Raw genomic sequence first — 23,507 nt, forward strand, 5'->3', positions numbered from 1 at the left:
CAAGTATTCAGAGCAAACCAGAATTATCTGCATTGATACAAAGGGAGTGGGACAGCTTAAGCACTCAGTCACAGAGGTAACCTGATAGAGAGACTCAGGCAGAGTCTCTGGGAATACTGGTTATAGGATGTAACTGGTGGTGCTGCCTAGCAGGGGGATCTGTTGAGATCTGTGCTAGAGCGGGGAGAGAAACCATAAAAAAGGACAGTCCGGACTGGTGGAGTCCCTGGTGGTGCCTAGTGACAGGCAGTAACCACAAGCAGGTAGGAACCTGACAGGGAGAGCCAGGGAAGGAGCGTCACACCCTACTCAAAGGGTCACCATAAGTCCGGTCGACTTGAAGGCAGTCCATTTCCATTTTCAAACATGATTGCACAGAAATAAATCCCATTGAACTCAAAAAGTATACAACTGATCAGACCCACCCTCCTTTCTCCTCCCTCCTATCCCCTCCCTCCACATCCCCATCCCCTTTCAATCCCCTCCTCCCCCTCCCCTTTCTGCTCCCCATGGTCAGTTTTACCTATCTTAAGCATGATTGCATGGAAGTAAATACCATTGAACTCTATAAGTATGGAAATGATGAAACCTGCCCTCCCCTCCCCCTTCCTTTGCCCCCCTCCAATATGCTCCTTCCCCCTCCCGCCCTCCTCCCCCATGGTCAGTTTTTCTTATCCTAACCATGATTGCATAGGAGTAAATCTCATTGAACTCAATAAGCATGCAAATGATCAGACCTGCTTTTCCCCTCCTTCTCGTCTCCTCTCCCTTCCACCTCCCTTCCCTTCTTTCTCCTCCCCTGCCCACTCCAGCCCTCCCTCCCTCCCCCCCCAGTCAGCTTTACTTATCCTAAGTATGATTGCACAGGAGTAAATTGCACTGAACTCAATAAACATGCAAATGATCAAACCTGTCCTTCTCCTCCCCTCCCCCTCCTGCCTGCTCCCATCCCAGTCCTCCCCTCTGTGTTTCCTCCCCTCCCTTCTCCTCCTGCTCTCCTCCCCATCTCCTGTGGTCAGTTTCACCTATCCTAAGCATGATTACAGAGCAGTAAATCCCACTGAACTCAATAAGCATGCAAATGATCAATCCATTCTCAGCAAACTTGGACAGCATCCCATTTCTTACCTCCCGGATTAAAAAGCAGGGAAATTCACTAATAGGTAAAAAACCTTACGGTTTAAGAATGTACCTATAGCCCACAGATGTTTCTATCAAACTTTAAAAAGCAGGGATATTGGGCAGCTATAGTGAATGCACCAGGGGAACAGGAGACCTGACCTCCTCTCTGAGATATTGGGCTGCCCTACAAATTTGTCAAAATGCAAACACAATTTGGGTTGGTCTTTCACAGTCCAATCCACTTCCTGTGTAGCTTGGAAGAATTTGGTAACATGCCTCTGAGCATATGGTGAGTGGTGGCAACACCTGCAATCAGCCCAAGTAATAGAAAGAAGACATGCACTATGCTGAATGTTTTAGCAGGGAGGAAGCAACATTATTAATGCAGTTGATATAGTTCAGATGGTCACTACATATGTCTGATTTCCTGTGCAATTTTAGTGAAGTTTCCTATAGGAAATCATTTTCTTTTGTTTCTATTTCTGTGAATATGTGAAGTACAGCAACACTTTACAAATTTTACACTAAAAAACCTCCAATAATGGCAGTGACTATTCTGCAGAATATTCTCCAGTGGACCTCAGAAGTGTCTCAATTGGCACAAGATAAAACAGATCCCTGAACCTGAACTAACATTTGCAGGAAGGGATTCTGAGGAACTAAGACAAATAGTGGTAACGAGAGAGGAAGTTCTAAGCTTAATGGACAATATAAAAACTGACAAATCACCGGGCCCAGATGGCATCCACCCGAGAGTTCTCAAAGAACTCAAAGGTGAAATTGCTGATCTGCTAACTAAAATATGTAACTTGTCCCTCGGGTCCTCCTCCGTGCCTGAGGACTGGAAAGTGGCCAATGTAACGCCAATCTTCAAAAAAGGATCCAGAGGGGATCCCGGAAATTACAGGCCAGTTAGCTTAACTTCTGTCCCTGGAAAACTGGTAGAAAGTATGATTAAAGCTAGATTAACTAAGCACATAGAAGAACAAGCCTTGCTGAAGCAGAGCCAGCATGGCTTCTGCAAGGGAAAGTCCTGTCTCAGTAACCTATTAGAATTCTTTGAGAGTGTCAACAAGCATATAGATAGAGGTGATCCAGTGGACATAGTGTACTTAGACTTTCAAAAAGCGTTTGACAAGGTACCTCACCAAAGGCTTCTGAGGAAGCTTAGCAGTCATGGAATAAGAGGAGAGGTCCTCTTGTGGATAAGGAATTGGTTAAGAAGCAGAAAGCAGAGAGTAGGAATAAATGGACAGTTCTCCCAATGGAGGGCTGTAGAAAGTGGAGTCCCTCAAGAATCGGTATTGGGACCTGTACTTTTCAACTTGTTCATTAATGACCTAGAATTAGGAGTGAGCAGTGAAGTGGCCAAGTTTGCTGACGACACTAAATTGTTCAGGGTTGTTAAAACAAAAAGGGATTGCGAAGAGCTCCAAAAAGATCTCTCCAAACTGAGTGAATGGGTGGAAAAATGGCAAATGCAATTCAATATAAACAAGTGTAAAATTATGCATATTGGAGCAAAAAATCTGAATTTCACATATACGCTCATGGGGTCTGAACTGGCGGTGACCGACCAGGAGAGAGACCTCGGGGTTGTAGTGGACAGCACGATGAAAATGTCGACCCAGTGTGCGGCAGCTGTGAAAAAGGCAAATTCCATGCTAGCGATAATTAGGAAAGGTATTGAAAATAAAACAGCCGATATCATAATGCCGTTGTATAAATCTATGGTGCGGCCGCATTTGGAATACTGTGTACAGTTCTGGTCGCCTCATCTCAAAAAGGATATTCTAGAGTTGGAAAAGGTTCAGAAGAGGGCAACCAGAATGATCAAGGGGATGGAGCGATTCCCTTACGAGGAAAGGTTGCAGCATTTGGGGCTTTTTAGTTTAGAGAAAAGGCGGGTCAGAGGAGACATGATAGAAGTGTATAAAATTATGCATGGCATTGAGAAAGTGGATAGAGAAAAGTTCTTCTCCCTCTCTCATAATACTAGAACTCGTGGACATTCAAAGAAGCTGAATGTTGGAAGATTCAGGACAGACAAAAGGAAGTACTTCTTTACTCAGCGCATAGTTAAACTATGGAATTTGCTCCCACAAGATGCAGTAATGGCCACCAGCTTGGATGGCTTTAAAAGAAGATTAGACAAATTTATGGAGGACAGGGCTATCAATGGCTACTAGCCATGATGGCTGTGCTCTGCCACCCTAGTCAGAGGCAGCATGCTTCTGAAAACCAGTTGCCGGAAGCCTCAGGAGGGGAGAGTGTTCTTGCACTCGGGTCCTGCTTGCGGGCTTCCCCCAGGCACCTGGTTGGCCACTGTGAGAACAGGATGCTGGACTAGATGGGCCACTGGCCTGATCCAGCAGGCTCTTCTTATGTTCTTATGTTCTTAGTGAGAGGTGAAATATATTCTAGCAAAATTCTAAGTGTGCTCTATGTTTTTAATTGACCATGCCCACCTTGCCTCAAATGAAGTGGTTTAAACATAGCAGGCTGAAAACATGCATCCTCTTTTTTCTAACGGCTAGAGTGCTGAAGTGGCAACATATTGGAATCAGTCTGATTTTACATCAAACTGCAGTTTCAGATTCCACTGTTAATGCACCCAAAATAGAAATAGAACCTCCAATTTGAAACACAAAAGGCTGTCTTCATCATCATATGACATTGACCAATAAAAAGGCTTTGAAATTAATACAAATAAATTTGACACAGATTTCTAGGATGAATAATGAAGGAAATAAAATGTTCTAGTTTAGATTCTCTGTAGAAACATTAGTAACACAGGAAAGAAGCAAAGTAAGAAGAACAACAAGCATACAAAAATATAATTCTCCATCTTTGGAAATGGCAGGTGTCGCCACCACTCACCATATGCTCAGAGGCACATGTTACCAAATTCTTCCAGGCTACACAGGAAGTGGATTGGATTGTGAAAGACCAACCCAAATTGTGTTTTCATTTTGACCAATTTGTAGGGCAGTCCAATATCTCAGAGAGGAGGTCAGGTCTCCTGCTTCCTTGGTGCATTCACTATAGCTGCCCAATTTCCCTGCTTTTTAAAGCTTGATAGAAATATCTGTTGGCTATACAGTAGGGCCCTGCTTTATGGCGTTCCGCTTTACGGCGCTTCGTTCATGCAGCAGGTTTCAGTTAGGGAAAGGCCCCGCATTACGGTGCTTGTTCTGCTTTTACGGTGTTTTTTTCCGTCGTGCGCCATTTTGACGTCATTTTCGTGCGACGCCGCCCATTATAGTCTATGGGGCCCTGCTTTACGGCAATTTCCGCTTTATGGCGGGGGCCTGGTCCCTCACCCGCCATATTAGCGGGGCCCTACTGTAGGTACGTTCTTAAGCCGCAAGGTTTTTTGCCTGTTAGTGAATTTATGTATAGGTAAACAAATGGCAAGTATGGTCAAGTACATTTCCTGCTGTGCAGTAATTAGAATCTTCGTTGTAGTCTGTTTGACAGTCTAAAACATTAATGAAGAATTGTGGACACAAGAGTTGTGCAAACCTCTTGAAGACTGGAGGGTATTGAAGATTAAGTTATTCATGAACATGTTTTTACTCTTCTGGTTATTTTTCAAACATATTCTTTATGCTCATCAGTGTAATTTGTTTTCTTAAATTTAACTGGCTATTGAAGAAAGTAGTTGAGAAATGCTTTTGCAGAAGGATTTTGCTTGCTTTTTGTTGAGTTTATTCTACCTAGCTTCATTATTTAAGCTGATGACATAGTGACTCACCTTTTCTAATGCAGTTTTTTCTTCTTTTTGTAGTAAAACAGGAAATATTAAAGATCATAAGTAATAAATATAAACTGGTAAATGTTGACTCATGATGTAGTTTTTGTTGAAAAGGTGCAAAAATAGATATGAGTTCTTCCTTGAAGAAAAAAGGCTAGGCTATGAGAAGCCAGCAGGGTTGCCTGTTCATGGGGCAGTGCAGATGTAGTATGTTCTGCTGTCCTTAAAGGACTGGGAGTGAACCATGGTGTATGATAGCATTGTTCTGTAGTATGGTTACTACGTGGCTTTGGACTTACAGTAATTGGGTGGAGTGAGGAACAGGCTGTTGCTATTCTGTTCTTAGTTGAGAGAGACAATAAAGTTCCTGTCTAGCTTCCTGACTGGTCTGTTCTCTAAGCTTTCCATGACACATGGGATCATAAATTCCTCACTCCAACATGAAGTCCAGCTATCCTACTCTAAGCATTAATAACTAGTTTAAATCAGGAATAGAAACCTCCACCCTGCAGGCCAACTTGGCACACCAGGAGTTCAGATCTGGCCTACGAGACCGTTTCCCTCAAACTATGCCCACCCACCCCATCCCCAATGTCGTAAGTGACATTAGGTGGGGGGCAGTAGAGATGTGGCTGCCAATGCAAGTTTTCCGCAGGGAACTCACTTGCGGAGCTGATGCCCGCAGAAAGCCAAAGCCTCAGGTGTTCTAAAGCAACACTTAGGGCTGTTTGAAAGCTCTGATGATTTGAAGTCCCTGACTTTGGAACTTCAATTCATTGTGATGTCAGGTGATTGACAGATCAGTGGCCCTGCCCATTTTTCAAATTTGGCCTGCAAGACTAGGATCTGATAAGGATCTGGCCCACAGAGCCAAAAAGGTTCCTTACCCTGGTTTAAACAGTTTGGAGATGTATTCTTTTTGTCACGCTGGGCTCCTACTGGAAGGAAGGGTGGGATATATGTTTAATAATAATAATAATAATAATAATAATAATAATAATAATAATAATAATAATAATAATAATAATAATAATGTATTCCCAAATCGGTAGTACAGAGAAATAATTGCTTGTGCTAGAAGCATGATTTTATATTCAAAGTAACAGACATGATGTTGTCCTGATGACCTTTGTTATCTCCTTGACAGATATTTGTGTGTGCTGAAACACTTTTTGTCTGTTCTCTTGCTGCTTAATCTTAAGGCAGGAGGAATGTATACAGTGAATAATACATCTTTAAGGCAGCATGAGTATGAATTGAATTACTTATTTATTATTTGATTGATATCCCACCCTTCTTTCCAGTAGGTGCCCAGGGTGACATACAAAAGCACTAAAAACACTTTAAAGCATCATAAAAACAGACTTAAAAATACATTAAAATAAAACATGTTTAGAAACCTTTTAAAAAAAAGTTTAAAACACGTTTTTTAAAAAAGGTTTAAAAACATATTAAAAAGCAACAACACAGACACAGACTGGGATAAGGTCTCAACTTAAAAGGCTTGTTGAAAGAGGAAAGTCTTCAGTAGGTGCTGAAAACATAACAGAGATGGCACCTGTCTAATATTGAAGGGGAGGGAATTCCAAAGGGTAGGTGCCACTATACTAAAGGTCTGTTTCCTATGTTGTATGGAACGGACCACCTGATAAGATAGTATCTGTAGGAGGCCCTCACCTGCAGAGCGCAGTGATCAACTGCGCTCTATAATAGATAAGACTGTCTTTCAGGTATCCTGGTCTCAAGCTGTATAGGGCTTTGTACACCAAAACTAGAACCTTGAACTTAGCCCAGGAGCTAATAGGTAGCCAGTGCAATTCTTTCAGAAGCGGGATGACATATTGGCAATACCCTGCCTCAGTGAGCAGTTTCACTGCCACATTTTGCACCAGCAGCAGCTTCTGGACCAAACTCAAGGGTAGCTCCACATAGAGTGCATTACAGTAATCCCTCCTGGAGGTTACCAGTGCATGGACAACAGTGGTCAGGCTATCCCAGTCCAGAAAGCGCTGCAGCTGTCTTACCAGCTGATGCTGGTAAAAGGCACTCCTAGCTGCTGAGGTCACCTTGGCCTCTAGTGACAAAGATGAATTGAGAAGAACCCCCAGACTACGGATCTGCTCTTTCAGAGGGAGTACGACCCTATCTAAACTAGGCAACTGACCAATTATCCAAACTTGGGAACCACCAACCCTCGTGTCTCCGTCTTGCTAGGATTTAATTTAATTTATTATTTATTTATTTAATTTATTGGACTGATTCTTTCAGCTCAGAATGAAAAGTGTTTCTTCCCAAGCTAATGAGTACAACTGCATAGTTAAATCAGCTTTCAAGGGTTGGCATATCTTCAGAAATGTGCCTTTACAAAGTGACTGTTTATTTGATTTATGCTATTAGCCTGTATTTGTTGAAACATATTGGCTCTAATCTTGAGAAATTAAGTCACACTTACGCTTTTTTAAAATCAATGGGACTTACATCAGTTGAATATTGTTAATGTTTCATTGAGTTCAATAGGATAAGGCTAAACTTTAGCTGTTTTTTAACATACCGAGTTGTGTAATATCTACTTTTCCATGGTGCCATCCTGTGAGACTGTGATATGGGTGTGCATATTGCAACCATGTGGGTGGGGCTGATTGGGTGGGAAAGCTGTGCTTGGCCCCACCCGGGACATTCAAACATGCATTACAATCATGTGATAGTACCTGGAAAAGTGGCTTTCGTGTGTGTGTGTGTGTGTGTGTGTGTATGTGTGCATGTGCCATTTTTTATCATTCATTGTACACTGTATTTTCTTAAGAAGGATGCACAATTCTGTCTCTACATGCAGAAAGAAATTCAAGTTCTTAGAGCAAGGCTGGCTGTTCTGGAAACTAAAGATCAACAGCTACGGAGAGAAATTCAAGAGCAAGATCAGTCAATTCAGGCACAGGATTGTGAGTTGTCTACCTTGCATAGCTGGTTATCACTTGGAGAACTGCAAGAGATAAGTAAAGATTTGGCTGATACTTCAGAGGCATCACATAAAATTTCATGCAGTTTGGATTTTCCAGAGTCCATAAAAAGGTATTTACTGTTGTATGATACTTTGAAATCTTTTTAAAAACTCTGATTTATTGCTTGCCTCTGGCTTTTCTTTCTTTCTTATACTGATATAGTGTATCTTCCCTCATATGAGCATGATGCTCAGAAAAGCTGCTTTGGTACATTGGCATGATCTTTATACTACATCTTGCTTTATCGAGAATGGAGGTTTCTGTAACTACAACAATAGCTCCATGAACCATTAATTAATTAGATACAACTGTGATGGCATGATGAAAATTGTCCATGGTGAAAGGATCTACTTCACATGAACATCTTTCCACATGGAGTAGCCATGTGGTTGTGTTTTCAAGGGACATCTCATTTGTAGATAAAGATAACATGTTTTAGTACAGAAATAGCCAACAAGCAGTCCTTTTGTCCTCTGTGCTAAGTCAGAAGAAGCATTATGAGTCTTTTGTACCAACAGGGATGGAAATGGCACATTTCCCATGTGCCATGGGTAGGGATTATTTATAATGATAAATGAAGACCCTGAGAATTTATTCCGGTGTAGGTCTTTCATCTTGATACAGTGATCAGTCCTGCCCACCAGGCAGAGGAGTGGAGAAGTAGGTTTCCCATCCCCCATTTCTTGACTTCTAATTCCAGAACCTTTCATAGTATTGCAGCTGGAGACCTTCATTATTGTAGAAGAGAGGGAGTGAGGTTACACCCACTCCCCTTAATAGAAAGCAAGTGTCATTCATTCCACATCATACTGAAAGGAGGTAGATGTTGTTAAGACCCAAACAAGACTGTTGTTAAGACCCAAACAACTTCCGCCCAGTCTCTAACTTACCATTCCTGGGCAAGGTAATTGAACGAGTGGTGGCCAAACAGTTGCAGACACACTTGGATGAAGCAAATTATTTGGATCCATTCCAATCGGGCTTCAGGACTGGACATGGAACTGAAACAGCCTTGGTCGCCTTGGTGGATGATATGAGGAGGGCGTTGGATAGGGGAGAACATACCCTCCTCATCCTCCTGGATCTCTCAGCGGCTTTTGATACTGTCGACCACAGTATCCTTTTAGATCGCCTGGAGGGATTAGGAATAGGGGGCACCGTTTTGCAGTGGCTTCGTTCCTATCTCTCTGATAGGCACCAACGGGTGGCATTGGGGGATGAGGTTTCAGACCCTTGGCCTCTCAATTGTGGAGTGCCACAGGGTTCTATCCTCTCCCCCATGCTATTCAACATCTATGTAAAGCCGCTGGGGGCCATCATCAGGAGATTTGGGCTGCAGTGTCACCAATATGCGGATGACACTCAGCTCTATCTCTCGTTTAAGTCCTCACCAAGGTTCGCTGTGGATACCATTTCCAAGTACCTGGAATCCGTTAGTGAATGGATGGGAAGGAATAGGCTGAAGCTCAACCCTGACAAGACCGAGGTGTTGCTCGTGGGAGACAAGAGTAAGTTGGGAGATATAGACCTGGTGATTAATGGAGTAAAATTGCTCCTGAAAGACCAGGTCCGTAGCCTCGGGGTCATTCTCGACTCCCAACTGTCCATGGAGGCTCAGGTTTTGGCAGTGGGTCAGGCAGCTTGGTATCAACTTCATCTGATACGGAAGCTGCGACCCTACCTTCCTGTTCATCTGCTCCCACGAGTAGTACATGCCCTTGTCTCCTCTCGCTTAGACTACTGTAATGCGCTCTACGTGGGGCTGCCTTTGAAAACGATCCGGAAACTACAGCTGATACAAAATGCGGTGGCACGTTTAATTAGTAACTGCCATCGCCATGATCACATCACGCCAGTATTAGTAGATCTACACTGGTTACCAGTTGTTTACCGGGCCCAATTCAAGGTGCTGGTACTGACCTTTAAAGCCCTATATAGTGTCGGCCCAGTTTATCTGAAGGAGTGCCTCCAGCATCACCAATTAGGCCACCTAACAAGATCAGCCACACAAGACCTTCTCTCGATTCCGCCAGTTGAAACAGCTAGGCTGGTGCGAACCAGAGAGAGGGCATTTTCGATTGTGGCCCCCACCCTCTGGAACTCCCTTCCTTTCGATCTTCGCCATGCCCCCTCCTTGATAGGCTTTCGCCGAGCCTTAAAGACCTGGCTATTCAGGCAGGCCTATGGGAAATCTGGGGTATGTTAGTTTTTAATTACCTGAAAGAGATGTTTAGTTTTTTAAATATTAGTATGTTTGTATTGGTTTTATACTGGATTTTATTGTACATGTAAGTCGCCTAGAGTGGCCGTTAATTCGGCCAGATAGGCAACTCACAAATAAAATTTTATTATTATTATTATTATTAACAGCGTAATGGTTGATGAGGTGAAAATGTCTATTCTGACTGATTTCCATTAGTTGGTTATTTTAAATTAAAAAAAAACCATGCAATAGACTTGAGGGTCAGATAAATCAGTTATGTTATATTGATTTTAAATAATTTTGCCTGCTATTTGTCAGTTTTAATTGGAAAATCAGTAGATAAATGCAGGAGTTAAAAGTGATAGCTTTTGGATTAGTCAATTGCTGTTGCTGCTATCCTGTTTTGTAATTGGCACAAGTAGGTTTATAGAGGGGGACATTTTTATTTCATGCTTTGATTAAAAAGGTCAGTGAAGGTCTCAAGTGTAAACTAGTGATTAATTATCACATAAATTGCTTGTCTGTATGTGTCTTGCTTAACTCTCATATTTTTCTAATTTTTCTTTGTATTATACCTAAGAGTTAATTCCAAAACACCAATTTTGGATTAACGGAAGGAATGGGAATCTGAATGCCAGTTCTAAAACAGTGTCTTGATGGCTGGATTGTGGCAACATTTTAAAAAAATATCTGACCACTCCACTTTCATTTCCACATTTATCCTACATATAGCCTTTGCTGGTTGAAAACTGTTTGCCCAGAATGCAAAACCTTTCTTATGGACATTTTAAATAATCTGTCTTAATATCGTCATGGCCATTGGCAGAAGGATTTTTCTGTTGATGTTTCCAGTAACCAGTCCATTCAGTAGCAGTAGCCCTTGCAGGCTTGTCTGACAGAGCTTAATTCAAAAAGAAGCTCAAATTCTTAGGGCCTGGAATTTTTATAAGTTAGAATATTGCTGCATAGCAGTTCTGGTTGAAGACAGGGCAAAAGCTTGAGCAAAAAACTGTGTGTATTTTTTTCAGAATTGCTTGAGGAAATTAGAGAGAAGAGAGAACTGTGATTGTTCAGTATGTTCATTAAGCACTATGAAAACAGAAGTGCCATTTGGCCTGCACTGTACAAATATCTCCTGTGTCAGTAGGAGGGCCTGATACCATAGAGCTTATTATTCAATAAAATATTGGTTTCATTCAGATTTCGCCACACCAAATAACTATCTAAGCTGTGAGGAGATTCACTCGTGTGTGTACCTATTTATGTTTAGTTTCATAACCTGCATCATCTCAAGGATTTGAGGCAAGTTACAATACTTGAAAATCAACAGTGAATCCTGCTCCCTCCACAGTAAAACCAACAGAATAAAAATCCTGCAAAACTAGTATTGACATAGGTCATACCATGCTAGCTAAATCTGCAGTGCTGATGGAAAATATTCAGATTCAGATTTTAGCAGATATCACTGGAAATGGAATTTAACTGTTTTTGGAGTAACTAGCCAAGGTGGAATGTCACTTTTTGTTCTTTCTTTGTGCAGATGTGGTGTGTAGATACTGTGGGGATCTGCCCAAGCATAATAGAACTCAAGGAAGCCTTTAGTTTTTTATGTCTTTACTTTCAGGCAAAGCAACAAGAACAAAAAAGCCATAGAAATGTCACCTCCCTCCTGGCACTTTAATTCAAAATGGTGGATGACCATACTTGGAATTTTCATAGGAACATTGGAAGCTGCCTCTTACTGAGTCAGACCATTGGTCCATCTCGCTCAGTCTATACTGACTGACAGTATAGCTCTCCAGGGTTTCAGGCAGAGAATCTTTCCCAGCCCTACCTGGAAATGTTGGGGATTGAACCTGGGACCTTCTGCATGCAAAGCATTACCACTGAGTTATGGTATCATATGGGGTGCCAGTTAAACTGGCATTCTGGATTTGTGATCCTCCCTGTCTGAAATTTCTGACAGTTGTTTCCCCCAATGGCTTACCTTCACTTCTGTACTTGGCTTCCTCTCCTAACCTGCCTTTGTGGCTTGCTGCCGTTTTCCCTACCTGCTGGCAAAGCACAGTAAAGTTGAGTATTCTACTTCCATTTAGCTTACTCTTAATTCAGGGCCAAATGACTGCCAGGTAAGGCACATCTTTGGCCTTGGCGTCAATTGTTCAGGCTTTGAATACCTTTTTAAAATTGCATTTGTAGTTATTTTCATGACTTTGATGCATGACTTGCATGCATGATTTATCCTACCCATAGAAGATGATAAATTTGTATGCTGTGGTCTGAAAAACCTGTATTTATGAATTCTGTATGGAAGCAAATTAAATTTCTGGATGTACAAACTGAACAATGTAACATCCCATGGCCTTAACTTAGAGAATAATATATAAAACTATAATATATGGTTTTAATTCTATTTTAAACCTTTCTTACACTTTCATCTTTTTGTCCATCTTCTGAATTCTAAGAACCAACACATTGGCTCCTGTTGCCCTTTTTGATATCGCTAATAGTTCTTAACTGCAGAACTTTTTGTTAATTGTCTAATTGCATCTTGCTAAAGTTTCACAGCCCAAATGCTATTTAGCTGTTTTTCACTTCTGATATGGATATTTATTTATTTATTTAGTGTCACTCTCTGGGTTAACAATCATGTTACGCTATTTGGATTAAGTAGTAACTTTTCAAAATATGTAACAATTGGCAGGGTAAGTGAAAATGCCTGCAGAGAATCCAGAATATGTTTACTTCATTTTTACTTCATTTTCACAATACAAAATTAATTCAAGAAGCATTCTTTTCTTTTCTTTTTGTATTATCCTTTTTTTTTTTTTTTCAATAATTTTTATTCAAATTTTCATAAAACATACAAGACGAAATCATAAAACATTCAAAGACAAAAAACAAAATCAAAAATAGTTAAACAAAAAAAAAAAAAAGAAAAAAAAAACAAAAATAAAAAATAAAGAGTAAAATATTGACTTCCCATTTGTCAAAGATCAAATCAGTTATAAGTCTATAATATATAACAATCCTGTCTCTTAAGTCATATTATAAAATCACTTTCCTCCAGTAGTTATCTTACTTAATCATCAAATCTCATAAACATTACTTTATTCTTTCCACAAAAAGTCAAAGAGAGGTTTCAATTCTTTAAGAAATATATCTATCAATTTTTTTTCCAGATAAGCATATCGATTAATCCATCTCATTACTAATTATGATAATCTTATTGTCATAACCATAGTCAAAATAAACATTTCAATTAATCCATCACATCAGAATCTGTTAGGTTCAGTAATTTCAGTAGCCATTGTTCTATTATCCCTATTAGTTCCATTTTCCATCTTCCATCTTCAGTAGTCTTGTTAAGTCCAGTAATTTCAGTATCCAATCTTCCATTATCAGTATTCCATAATAATCTTGCTGTCAAAACCATAGTCATATAGTAAGAGTCTGATGGGAATTACCTCTATCCCAAATATTTTCTTGCCATCCATTCTGAATAGGTTGCTGAAATACTGCTGTAAAATCATATCTCTGTTCTTTTTTTCAAAATACACTGGGTCATCTCTTGAAAGTTTTTCCATTGTCACATGGCTGCAGTTAATTCCATAGATTTTCTCTATATTGGGCTCCATCACATCAATCCAGTCCAGAAGATTATCCATGCCGTTGATAACTTTATCTCTAGAATCTTCATTAATTTCTTCAGAGATAACATTGAGTTCCAAACAATAGATTTTATTTCTAAAGTCCATAGACTCCAAATCTTGTTCCTGTTCCACGTTTGTTCCAATCTCCGGGATCTCCTCTCTCACAGGGACCCCTGTTCCAGTCTCCAGGGTCTCCTCTCTCACAGGGACCCCTGTTCCAGTCTCCAGGGTCTCCTCTCTCACAAGGACCCCTATGTCTTTAATCTCCTGTGTCTCCAAACAATAGATTTTGTTTCTAAAGTCCATAGACTCCAAATCTTTTTCCTGTTCCACGTTTGTTCCAATCTCCGGGGTCTCCTCTCTCACAGGGACCCCTTCCAGGGTCACCTCTCTCACAGGGACCCCTATATCTTTAATCTCCTGCTTCATTTTACTCAATTCAATTTTCAGCTCCTTACAACCCTGTCGCAGGTTTTGTTTCGTTATCTCAATCTCATCCATTATTTTCTGAAACATAGTTATTTCCAGATTCTCAGCCACTTTCTTAATTGCCATTTTAAAAGAAAAATATAGGAAAACCACTTCTTATTTCAGCAACAATTGGGTTAATACTCCAAACTTGGTGACATCACAGTATAAACAGAGCAGACAGCCTTATCTCTCCATGCTTAAGTAAACAAAATGCAGTTCCCAGGATCGAAACAATTAATGGCGGTCGTCAGGAAACAGATTCGTCAAAATAAAATAGACCAAAAAGAGAGTAGTCTCAGACAATATAATATTCTTCAAAATAAAAATCTGGAATAGAAATCCCTCTTCTGTGTATATCTTTAGAATGCAAATCCAGGACAGCTTTTTGCAACAAAAACAGAGATAAGCTATTAATTAGTGAGTAGCAGAGAGAAGTTATGGCTCCCCAGTGAGATGTCAAAAACCGATCAATCTGGCAAATCTCTTTTAAACAGCAACAATTTAAGTCAAGTAAAAGAAAAATATAGAAAGAAGGGTGCTTGCCTGTTAGTGCGTTCTCTCTTAGAAGATAAGATGAACGTTCGCTTTATCAGATAGAGCTTGTTGTTGAAAATCCGTCCCACCTTCGTCGGCTGGACCTCGTCCCATAAATTAATGAGATCTGGTCGTCCCAACAAAAATAGGCTTTGAGGTTAATCTCTTCGTTTCTCCCTACCCGGGAGAAGTTTAATCAGTCAAAAAAAAAAAAATCTGACTGATATATCTGAATAAGCTTCTTTTGAGGCAGGAGCCCGTCTCAAAAGCAGGCACAGGCTAAGTCACCCTTCCCGGAAGTCTCTTCTTTTTGTATTATCCATGATGTAAAAAAGTACATCCAATGGTACCTAAGTTAAAAACATAACTTTAATTGTGATGAGTAGTTGTCCATTTGGTTATTAAAAGATTAGCAAAATTGCACATGGAGAGATTCACAGATAAGAACTGTAATAGTGCCAAGGAGTTATTGATTCCCTGACTGATTCATATAGTGTGGACTTTGCCGAAGGGCAAGGAAATCATTCCATTTCAAACTTTTAATAGAATTTTGCTATATATCTTCCACTGATGCAAGCTTCAGCATATAGAAGCCCCTGGAGTATGGTGTTTGTCTTCTTTCAAAGGAGTTGGATTATATCTGTTTTGAAGGTCATGGGTTTCAAAATGTCATTTGTGGATTCAAATGTCTTTGGTAGAACTTGTATATGTTGCTGTTTTGGAGGCTCTTTAGCAAGTAAAATCTAATCCCTCCTTAGACATCCACCTTCCATTCACCAACATCTCCTAGCTGTCTTAATATGGGGAGGGAGATTTGTGGCATTAACCAGCACTAATTCCTCCCTTTTCCCCAAGCTTTATTTGGAAATGGGATGCTACAGTTTCTTCCGCCCCATGCTATCAACAGGCCTTAAAATAAAAAAGCCTGTGGGCATGATCCAGCCAATAGTAAATATTTTTCTGTCCAAAGTGGGGGAAGAATTAAGCACATGCTCCTCATAAATCAGTTTGATTTTATGTAACCCCTTCTTTAGGGCCCCAAAATGACATAGAAATACTTTTATAAACAAATATAAAAATGCTCAGATTTGGCTGAGTTAGTACTTAAAAAATGGTCTGTATGGTATAACAGGTGAGACAGTAATTTCAAATGTCTGAGATAGCTTTTGGGATAAACAAACTGGAATGTTTGTTTTTGTTTGTGTTATTTAAGAGGCCTTGATCATCTGATAATGGCAACCTTTTAACATTCATTTATTATTTCTAGGCTTCAAGAAAAAGAGCAGTCACTCAATATATCCATTAAAGACACAGCTGCCAGAGTAAGTGCACTTTAACTGCTATATTTGTTTCTGTAAATTTAAGACAAAGGAGGCAATTAATTACATAAGTGTAAAGAAGTAGTCTATAAACGGCTTTCTGAGGATCTTGTTTTTAATGTAATTTTAAGTGATTATTGGAACACTGGCATTATGCTAATTTGGTCAGTGTATAAAAAGTGAATATGTGACAGCTGGAAAGCGGGTGGAATGGTGCATTAAATACTCTTTATTTCTTGGCTCATGCAAAGAAGAAGAATTAACCAATGAGCCTCCAGCTGGAAACAAATTATCAACTTTATGAAATGGAAGCATTTGTTTGTTTCTTTAAAGCATGCTTACTTCGCTCTTTAGCTGCAGATGCTCCTGGAGCAGCTTAGGTAGGATTGATAAAGCAATGACAAACAAGACAGCCCTTGCTCACCAGCTTACTCTCTAAAAGTCACAATGCAAAAGGAAATGGGGACTGGGAGACGGGAGGAAAACAAGCAAACCCAGGCACTGTTACTCAATGACAAGCTTGAATGGAAGCAGTTCAGGGATATGGGGAGTCTAATGGTGCTGGTCTCTTAGATGAGCCGATGGAATGAGCCCTGCTGCCTTGTATCTCCTCTGCTTGTTGGTGTCCTTGATTGGAGTCATTGCAGCAGTAGTCAAGGGCCTGGTCTGCATGCCACACTAAGCCAAACAGGCAGGCTCCGGGAGAGGAGATTGCTGCTTATTTACTCCTCCTTGGACATTTTGCTCCTGTGCTTAAGCCATGGCTTAGCATGTTGTCTGAATCCAGGCTTCTAGTTTAGCTCTTCAAATGAACTATAAGCTATAACCAACATTTGTCCTATGGTTTACAGCTTGTGCTTTTGTGCTTTTTGTAGCACTGTAGCAGAATGACTAGGGAGCAATAAATCTAATATCTGGGAGTTTACATGTTCATGCTAAGCCATGGTTTGGTTTTATATATGACTTAGATGATGGGGTGGAGGGAAGCCTTATGAAGTTTGCGGATGATATGAAACTGGGAGGGATAGCTAACACAATGGAAGACAGGAATAAAATCCAAAGGGACCTGGATAGACTAGAAAATTGGGCTGAAATTAATAAAATGAAATTCAATAAAGACAAATGCAAGATTCTGCATTTAGGCCACAAAAACAAAATGCATGGGTACAGGATGGGAAATACCCAGCTTAGCAGTAGTGCATGTGAGAAGGACCTTGGAATTGTAGTAGATCACAAGTTGAACATGACCCAGCAGTGTGATGCTGCAGCAAAAAAGGCAAACGCAATTTAGGGCTGCATAAACAGAGCTATAGTTTCCAGGTCGAGGGAAGTAATAGTCCCACTATATTCTGCATTAGTCAGGCCTCATTTGGAATACTGCGTTCAGTTCTGGGCGCCTCATTTTAAGAAAGATATAGAGAAGTTAGAGCGGGTTCAGAAGAGGGCGACGAGGATGCTAGCCGGTATGGAGAACAAGTCTTATGAGGAAAGGTTGAAGGAACTTGGCATGTTCAGTCTGGTGAAGAGAAGGCTGAGGGGTGACATGATTGCACTCTTTTAAGTACCTGAAGGGTTGTCACATAGAGGAGGGTACAGATTTGTTCTCTGCTGCCCCAGAGCGTAGGACTAGGTCGAATGGTTTTAAGTTGCAGGAGTGTAGATTCAGATTGGACATTAGAAGGAACTTCTTGACAGTAAGGGCAGTTCGGCAATGGAACCGACTGCCTAGGGAGGTGGTGGGATCCCCTTCGCTGGATATCTTCAAGCAGAGGCTGGACAGCTATCTGCGGGAGATGCTCTAGCTGTGGATTTCCTGCTGTGAGCAGGGGGTTGGACTTGATGGCCTACAAGGCCCCTTCCAACTCTATGATTCTATGTTATACAATGCAAGTAGTGCTGGATAGTTCTGTATCATATGCTAGTAAATATACTGTAGCAGGAACCCTCATTGCTTTAGCTCCTAAGTAAATATTTTTTCTGGGAGGAAGGGCACGATATAAATTGAATAAATAAATAAATAAAATAAGTGCTTTGATATTAGGAATTGAACTGCTATAGCAGTCTTTATAATATAATAATAATAATAATAATAATATAATAAATTTTATTTCTAGGCCGCCTATCTGGCCGCACAAGCGGCCACTCTAGGCGGCGTACAAGATAAAGTAAAATACAACCTACAAACTACATAAAAACCCAAGAACTACAATATAAAACGAAACCGAACCCACCCATAGCTAAAACCAATGGCACCCAAAAGAAAACAAAAACAAAACAAAAGACAACAACCCAGGCCACCTCAGCCAGCCGGCTTATGTATCCCTCCCAAGAGGGACAGGTGATGGAAATTAGTCACAGCTGGCTGGGTACCTGGGACCTGGTCCTGCAGGAGGCACGTCTGCCAGGCAGCAGTCCCACTGGGAAAGGTGGTGGAGGTGGTGTTCCAACAGCAGCAGCAACAGCAGGCTCTCCTTCCCTGGGTGGCGATGTTCTCCTTCTTCCTGCAGGCACTGGGTCTAGAATGAATAACAAGAGGAAAGGGCTGTGGCCTGCCACTCTTTCCATTCTTCCCCACCTTGAAAAAATGCACTACTTTTTCATCATGTTAGGGTTTTCTCAGAACGTTGGAGCAGCAGTTCTAGTATTTGCTCCTGACCCAGTTCATTGAGAAGGCCAAGCTCCCTGCACTGCCCAAAGCAAAACATTCCCTTCTATTAGTCCTGGGAGTTCTAGGCCCAATACTGTGCTGTGCTACCTCTTCACAATAGCAGGGAGGATCAGGGTGCCAGTGTTGTTTATAAATGTTTTAATCTCCTCTTGGGATTTGATGGATGCCATTGAAAAATTCTTTTTTAGTAGCTGTCCGCAGAATATTTTGTAATAAGCCTCTGCTGAATTAGAACTGTGCAACTGCCCCATACATTATGCAATTTCATGTTAGAATAGTAATAAAAACACAATGGGTTCACAAATCTGTACTGTATGAAGCTGGTCTAAGTGTACTTAGAATTGCAGCCTTATCTAAGAATTTTAAGAGCTAAGAATTAAATAAGTTTTTTTTTAAAGGATCCCCCCTCCCTCCCAAAGAACTAGTAACTGGTTATTCTCCTCCCCTACTGCACAGGGACAGGAAATCTGCACTACGTATGTAGATCTTACCATTTTGAGTAAAGATGATTGAGCTAATAAACTGAGCAGTCACACTTAGCCTCTCCACCCCTTATGAATAAAGCCATGCTTGGTCTGATACAAAGTGGTAAAAACTCTGTGCCTCACTTGGATATGCTGTGCTGTTAGAGGTGCTGCCTTTGGCATTAAGCACTCAACACTGCTTCCATCCTCTTAGTTTTTCTAAGTAGTTGCTACAGCCACTGCTGAAGATAGCGTGACATTCTGAATGAGTGAGTTAATTTTAGAATTCTAACACACATTTCTGCATCCTCCATTTCTGCCATTATTGATTAACCTCACATATAAAAGAGGTGTTGCAGTGAGCCTGGATCTTGAGGCTTAGAACACTGAAGTGTTCTGCTCTGATTGGCTTGTTTAAATGCCAAAATGGTGGCACTTAATTGAAGGAGAACTGAGACAGAGCCACAACAGCAGTATAGCAGAAAGAAAGCTGGGTATTACTAAAAACATGTTATTCTCATGAAGCAATCTCATGCTCCTAAATTCCTTGCCAATTCCACATAGCAATATAAAATTACATTAGTTTTGTGTCAGATAGTGACATAATAAATTTGCCATTTTTTTGGTCTTCCAGATGTTGATACTGTAAAGTTTAAAGAGTAAACCTTAAATTATGAGTTCAACTGGGTACATCTAGATTGCATGTGGAAAGATGCAGTGGGTAGCATCTGACTAAGTCATGCTCAGAATAGGTCAGTTCATATCAATGGACTCAAGTTTGTCATAACTGGTTGAAATTGATTTTCCTCAGGTGGTCCGACATCATGTGGGATATAGCGCCATCTAGCATCCGAAGGCAAGAATAGATTGAAGTCAAGACCTGGGGCATCAAACCCCTCCCACTCCAGTTCATTCTTGCCTTCGTACCGAGGCGTTTGGATCTTCTAGTGTAGCATTTATAGCTCAGGTTTTTGTGTGTTTTGTTAGTGATAGAGTGTGTGGGATTGATTGCGCCTTTGTCTTGTCATCCCCTTTCCTCTTTATCTGTTTTTAGTCTGATTTTTTAGCCTGATTTTTAACTGGGACGTTTGTTGGGGGGCTTTTTTCCATTTGTTCTCCCCCCCCTTAGTCCCTTGGTTGGGGGTTGCGGCAGCTGCCGTTCCCCCATCAGCCTCTGACGTCTCTAGTCTGACTAGCCTTGACTGGGAGTCCGCGGCTGCAGCTCCCCTTTTACAGCCTTGTCTTTCCTTACCTCCATTTTTCATTTCTCCTAGGCAGCGGCGGCCTTTTTGGCTGCCTCACTGAGAGCCGCGGCTGCGGCTTTCCATGTACTTTTGCCGCCAGCTTATTTTTCCCAGATGGCGGTGGCTTGTTTTCGCTGTTTGAGTCAGCCGTGACTGTTTGGAGCTTGCTCCTGCTGCTCCGTTTCGCAAGCAGTTGGCAGCCGCGTGGCACTTAAGGTGACTTACCACGACCGTTAAGAGACCTCCCCCCCTGGCTCACTTCTGAGGCTGCAAAGGGGACCGTGTCTAGTTTCCTTCAGCTCGCTACTGCGGCAGTTGGAGAGAGGCCGCTTTTTTCTTAGTTGGCTGCGGCTTCGTTGCTTTACCATTCTCAGGCTGCTAGTGAGCTTTTTCAACCGCAATTGCTGCATCCTCCTCCTGCCCTCCATTTTGTTTGTTAACGTTTCCCACTCTTTCGGCGGGCGCCATTTTATTCTGTCATTTCTTTCCGCCTTTTTTGATTAGGCTGTGCTGGCTTGCTGTGTGACATTGATCAGAGTGTAGACCAGTTTTTTATTTTATTTTTATTTCGAACATAAAGTGCAGCTATAGTCAGTTAATTCAATTTAAGAAGAACCTCCACAGTAAAGTCATCTCTACAGTAGCAGCTCCGACTACAGAGCATTTGGGGCTGTATAGTGGGCGCGTACTGACCTCTCCCCCCCACACGACTCATTTGCTCAACAGCTGCACATTTGGGGCTGTACATTCTCCCCCACCTGCGGGGGTGTACAGAAGGCAACTTGGCTGCACAACTGCTGCACTGTGCATTGGGACTGTATATTCTCCCCCACCTACGGGCATATACTGAAGTCCCTCGCCACACTGCACCCCCCACCTTTGTGCGTGTGTTGGTAATATGTATATACCGCATATCTGTGCATGTACAATGGCGGATCAACAACAAGAGACACATCCGTCTGGGACAAAGCAACCCTGCCAAGCCTCACATCACAAGGCTGCTAAGCTAAAACAACCCAGACTTCACTCTAAGGCCGTGGCTAAAACCAAACACCTGTCTAGCCACAGCGCCACCAAGCAAGCCTGTTATGTTTCCATTCCGCCTTCTGATGCTGCTGGCCAAGAAAGTTTAACAGCCCTCTTTCACTCGCCAGCTGGGTCGTCTGGGGATAAATTTGAGGGTTTTCCTACCCAGCCTGTGGACTGTCCCTCTCAACCCATTTTCTCAACTACGACTCATACGTCTCACCAATCTACTGAGCTGCCTGCAGCTGTGTCTCAACAAGGGCAACCACCTGCCTCTTTACTGAGATTGCAGTTGTCTCCTGAATTCCTTTTGCAGCTGAAGGATATGTTGAGTTTTTTATCACAAGAGCAGTCGAGAGTCCAAACGACTCCATTACTTCAGCACAGTGAGCAATGTCTTTCCTGTGCTCCAGCTCCGTGTGGCTGTACTGACGTGGTCCCTCCTTCCTCACCTAACCCATTTGACGTTGTTGGAGGCAGGATTGGAGATGAGATTCCCAGTTTGGAGGATCCAACGTATTCTCTCCAAGCCGAGGGGGATGAGTGGAGCGATGATGCTGAACTCGAGGAGGACACGTCCTATCGTCTATTCGATACAGCCGACTATCCTCCCCTCGCTCGTAGAGTTCTGGGTACATTAGGACTTCAGACTCCACAACCAGAATCCACCGCTCCTCCAATGAAAGGGGCCAAAGTCCTCAAATCACCCAGATCATCGGATCACTTCCTTCCTGTGCCAGACCCCATTGGCAAACTGGCCAAGGAAGAATTAGATCGCCCGCTGCAGGCATGTTGCTTTTCTGTCATGGCTAAAAGACTCTATGCATTGGCCCTGGACTTCATGACTCGCCTGGATGTCCCAGGCATCGACGAGCCGGTCTCTAGTTTGGTTTCGAAGTCCATCCTACCGAAACAAGGAGACTCACAACTAAAGGACCACTTTGAACACCTCATGGACTACGCTTTGCGTAAAAATCATGAAGCTACTGCTTTTTCTATTCAAGCATCTGCTGCAGCTTCCATCTTTTCAAGAGTGCCTATGATGTGGCTGGATGAACTCTTGGATGATCCCAATCCAGACCCTGTAAAGCTTAGGAAGGGCCTGGTAAAGTTACATAAGACTGCAGCATTTGTGGCCGATGCTGTCAGCTCTTCACTGAGACAGCAGTGTCAGTGGGGGTGCAGGCAGGTCTGGAGATTCCTTGGTAATTGCCAGGCCGTAAGTCCTCAGCCGGCAGCTTGGCTATAAATCTGCCAGGCTAGCAAGGAGGAAGCAAGATAAGGGCAGAGGCCGTTCGTAGCTTACGTGCCAAGCCAGAAATCCAGAAGAGACGTCAGTGAAGGTCTGGGTCTAGTTTGCCGAGAGATCAGTCTAAGTCAAGGTTCAGGGGATAGGAAGACACACAGTGGTCACGCCTGATGTTGTAGTCAGCAACAAGCTGAAGCCAAGGTTTGACTTTTAAGGATCAGGTTTGTCAGCAGGTGTTTTGGTCTTAAGTGGACAGGCCTGCCCCTCTTCTGCCTGACCTTCTGTTGTCTACGTTCTGCAGGTGAGGGGGCGTATCCTGTTCACTGTCTGCGTCTGGCTGAAGGGCTTCAGCTGTGTCTGGGGTGCTCTGCAGCTGAGGGGGAGAAGGAGCTGGGTTCTCAGGAGTTTCCTCCATTTCTCCTTCTGGGTCTGCTGCTTCTGGGTCTGCTGCTGTTACTCCCGAGTCATCCTCGTCTGATGAGTCCTCTGATGGGGCCATGACAGATGCCACGTTAGACACCACTCAGCTGGGAGCGCGAGCCCTGGCTTCACAGGTAGTAGCTTGGCGTACACTTTGGCTCAGGCACTGGGACGCTGATTCTACAGCCAAGGGCAACTTGTCAAGGACGCCTTTCTCTGGGCCATTACTTTTCGGAGAGGAAGCTCTCAAGGCGGTCTTGGTAGACCCTAAGGACAGCCGAAGACCAGTGTTGGCCACATCCAAGAGGGAGGGTCGTAGACCGTTTAGACGTTTCACCCCATACCGCTCCTTCCAGCCCTTTCGGGGAGCGCGGCCTG

The 23,507-nt window shown here is 42.3% G+C and overlaps 1 protein-coding gene across 1 annotated transcript in view; it reads left to right on the forward strand.

Annotated features, from left to right (window-relative positions):
• DISC1 (DISC1 scaffold protein) overlaps positions 1-23,507 on the forward strand; it is a 289,457-nt gene that overhangs the window by 87,717 nt on the left and 178,233 nt on the right. The window contains 2 exon segments of the mRNA XM_061624495.1: positions 7,713-7,948; positions 16,007-16,061. Of these exon segments, the coding sequence (XP_061480479.1) occupies positions 7,713-7,948; positions 16,007-16,061 (291 nt within the window).

The sequence above is a fragment of the Rhineura floridana genome, chromosome 4, assembly GCF_030035675.1.
Source record: "Rhineura floridana isolate rRhiFlo1 chromosome 4, rRhiFlo1.hap2, whole genome shotgun sequence".
Lineage (NCBI taxonomy): Eukaryota > Metazoa > Chordata > Lepidosauria > Squamata > Rhineuridae > Rhineura > Rhineura floridana.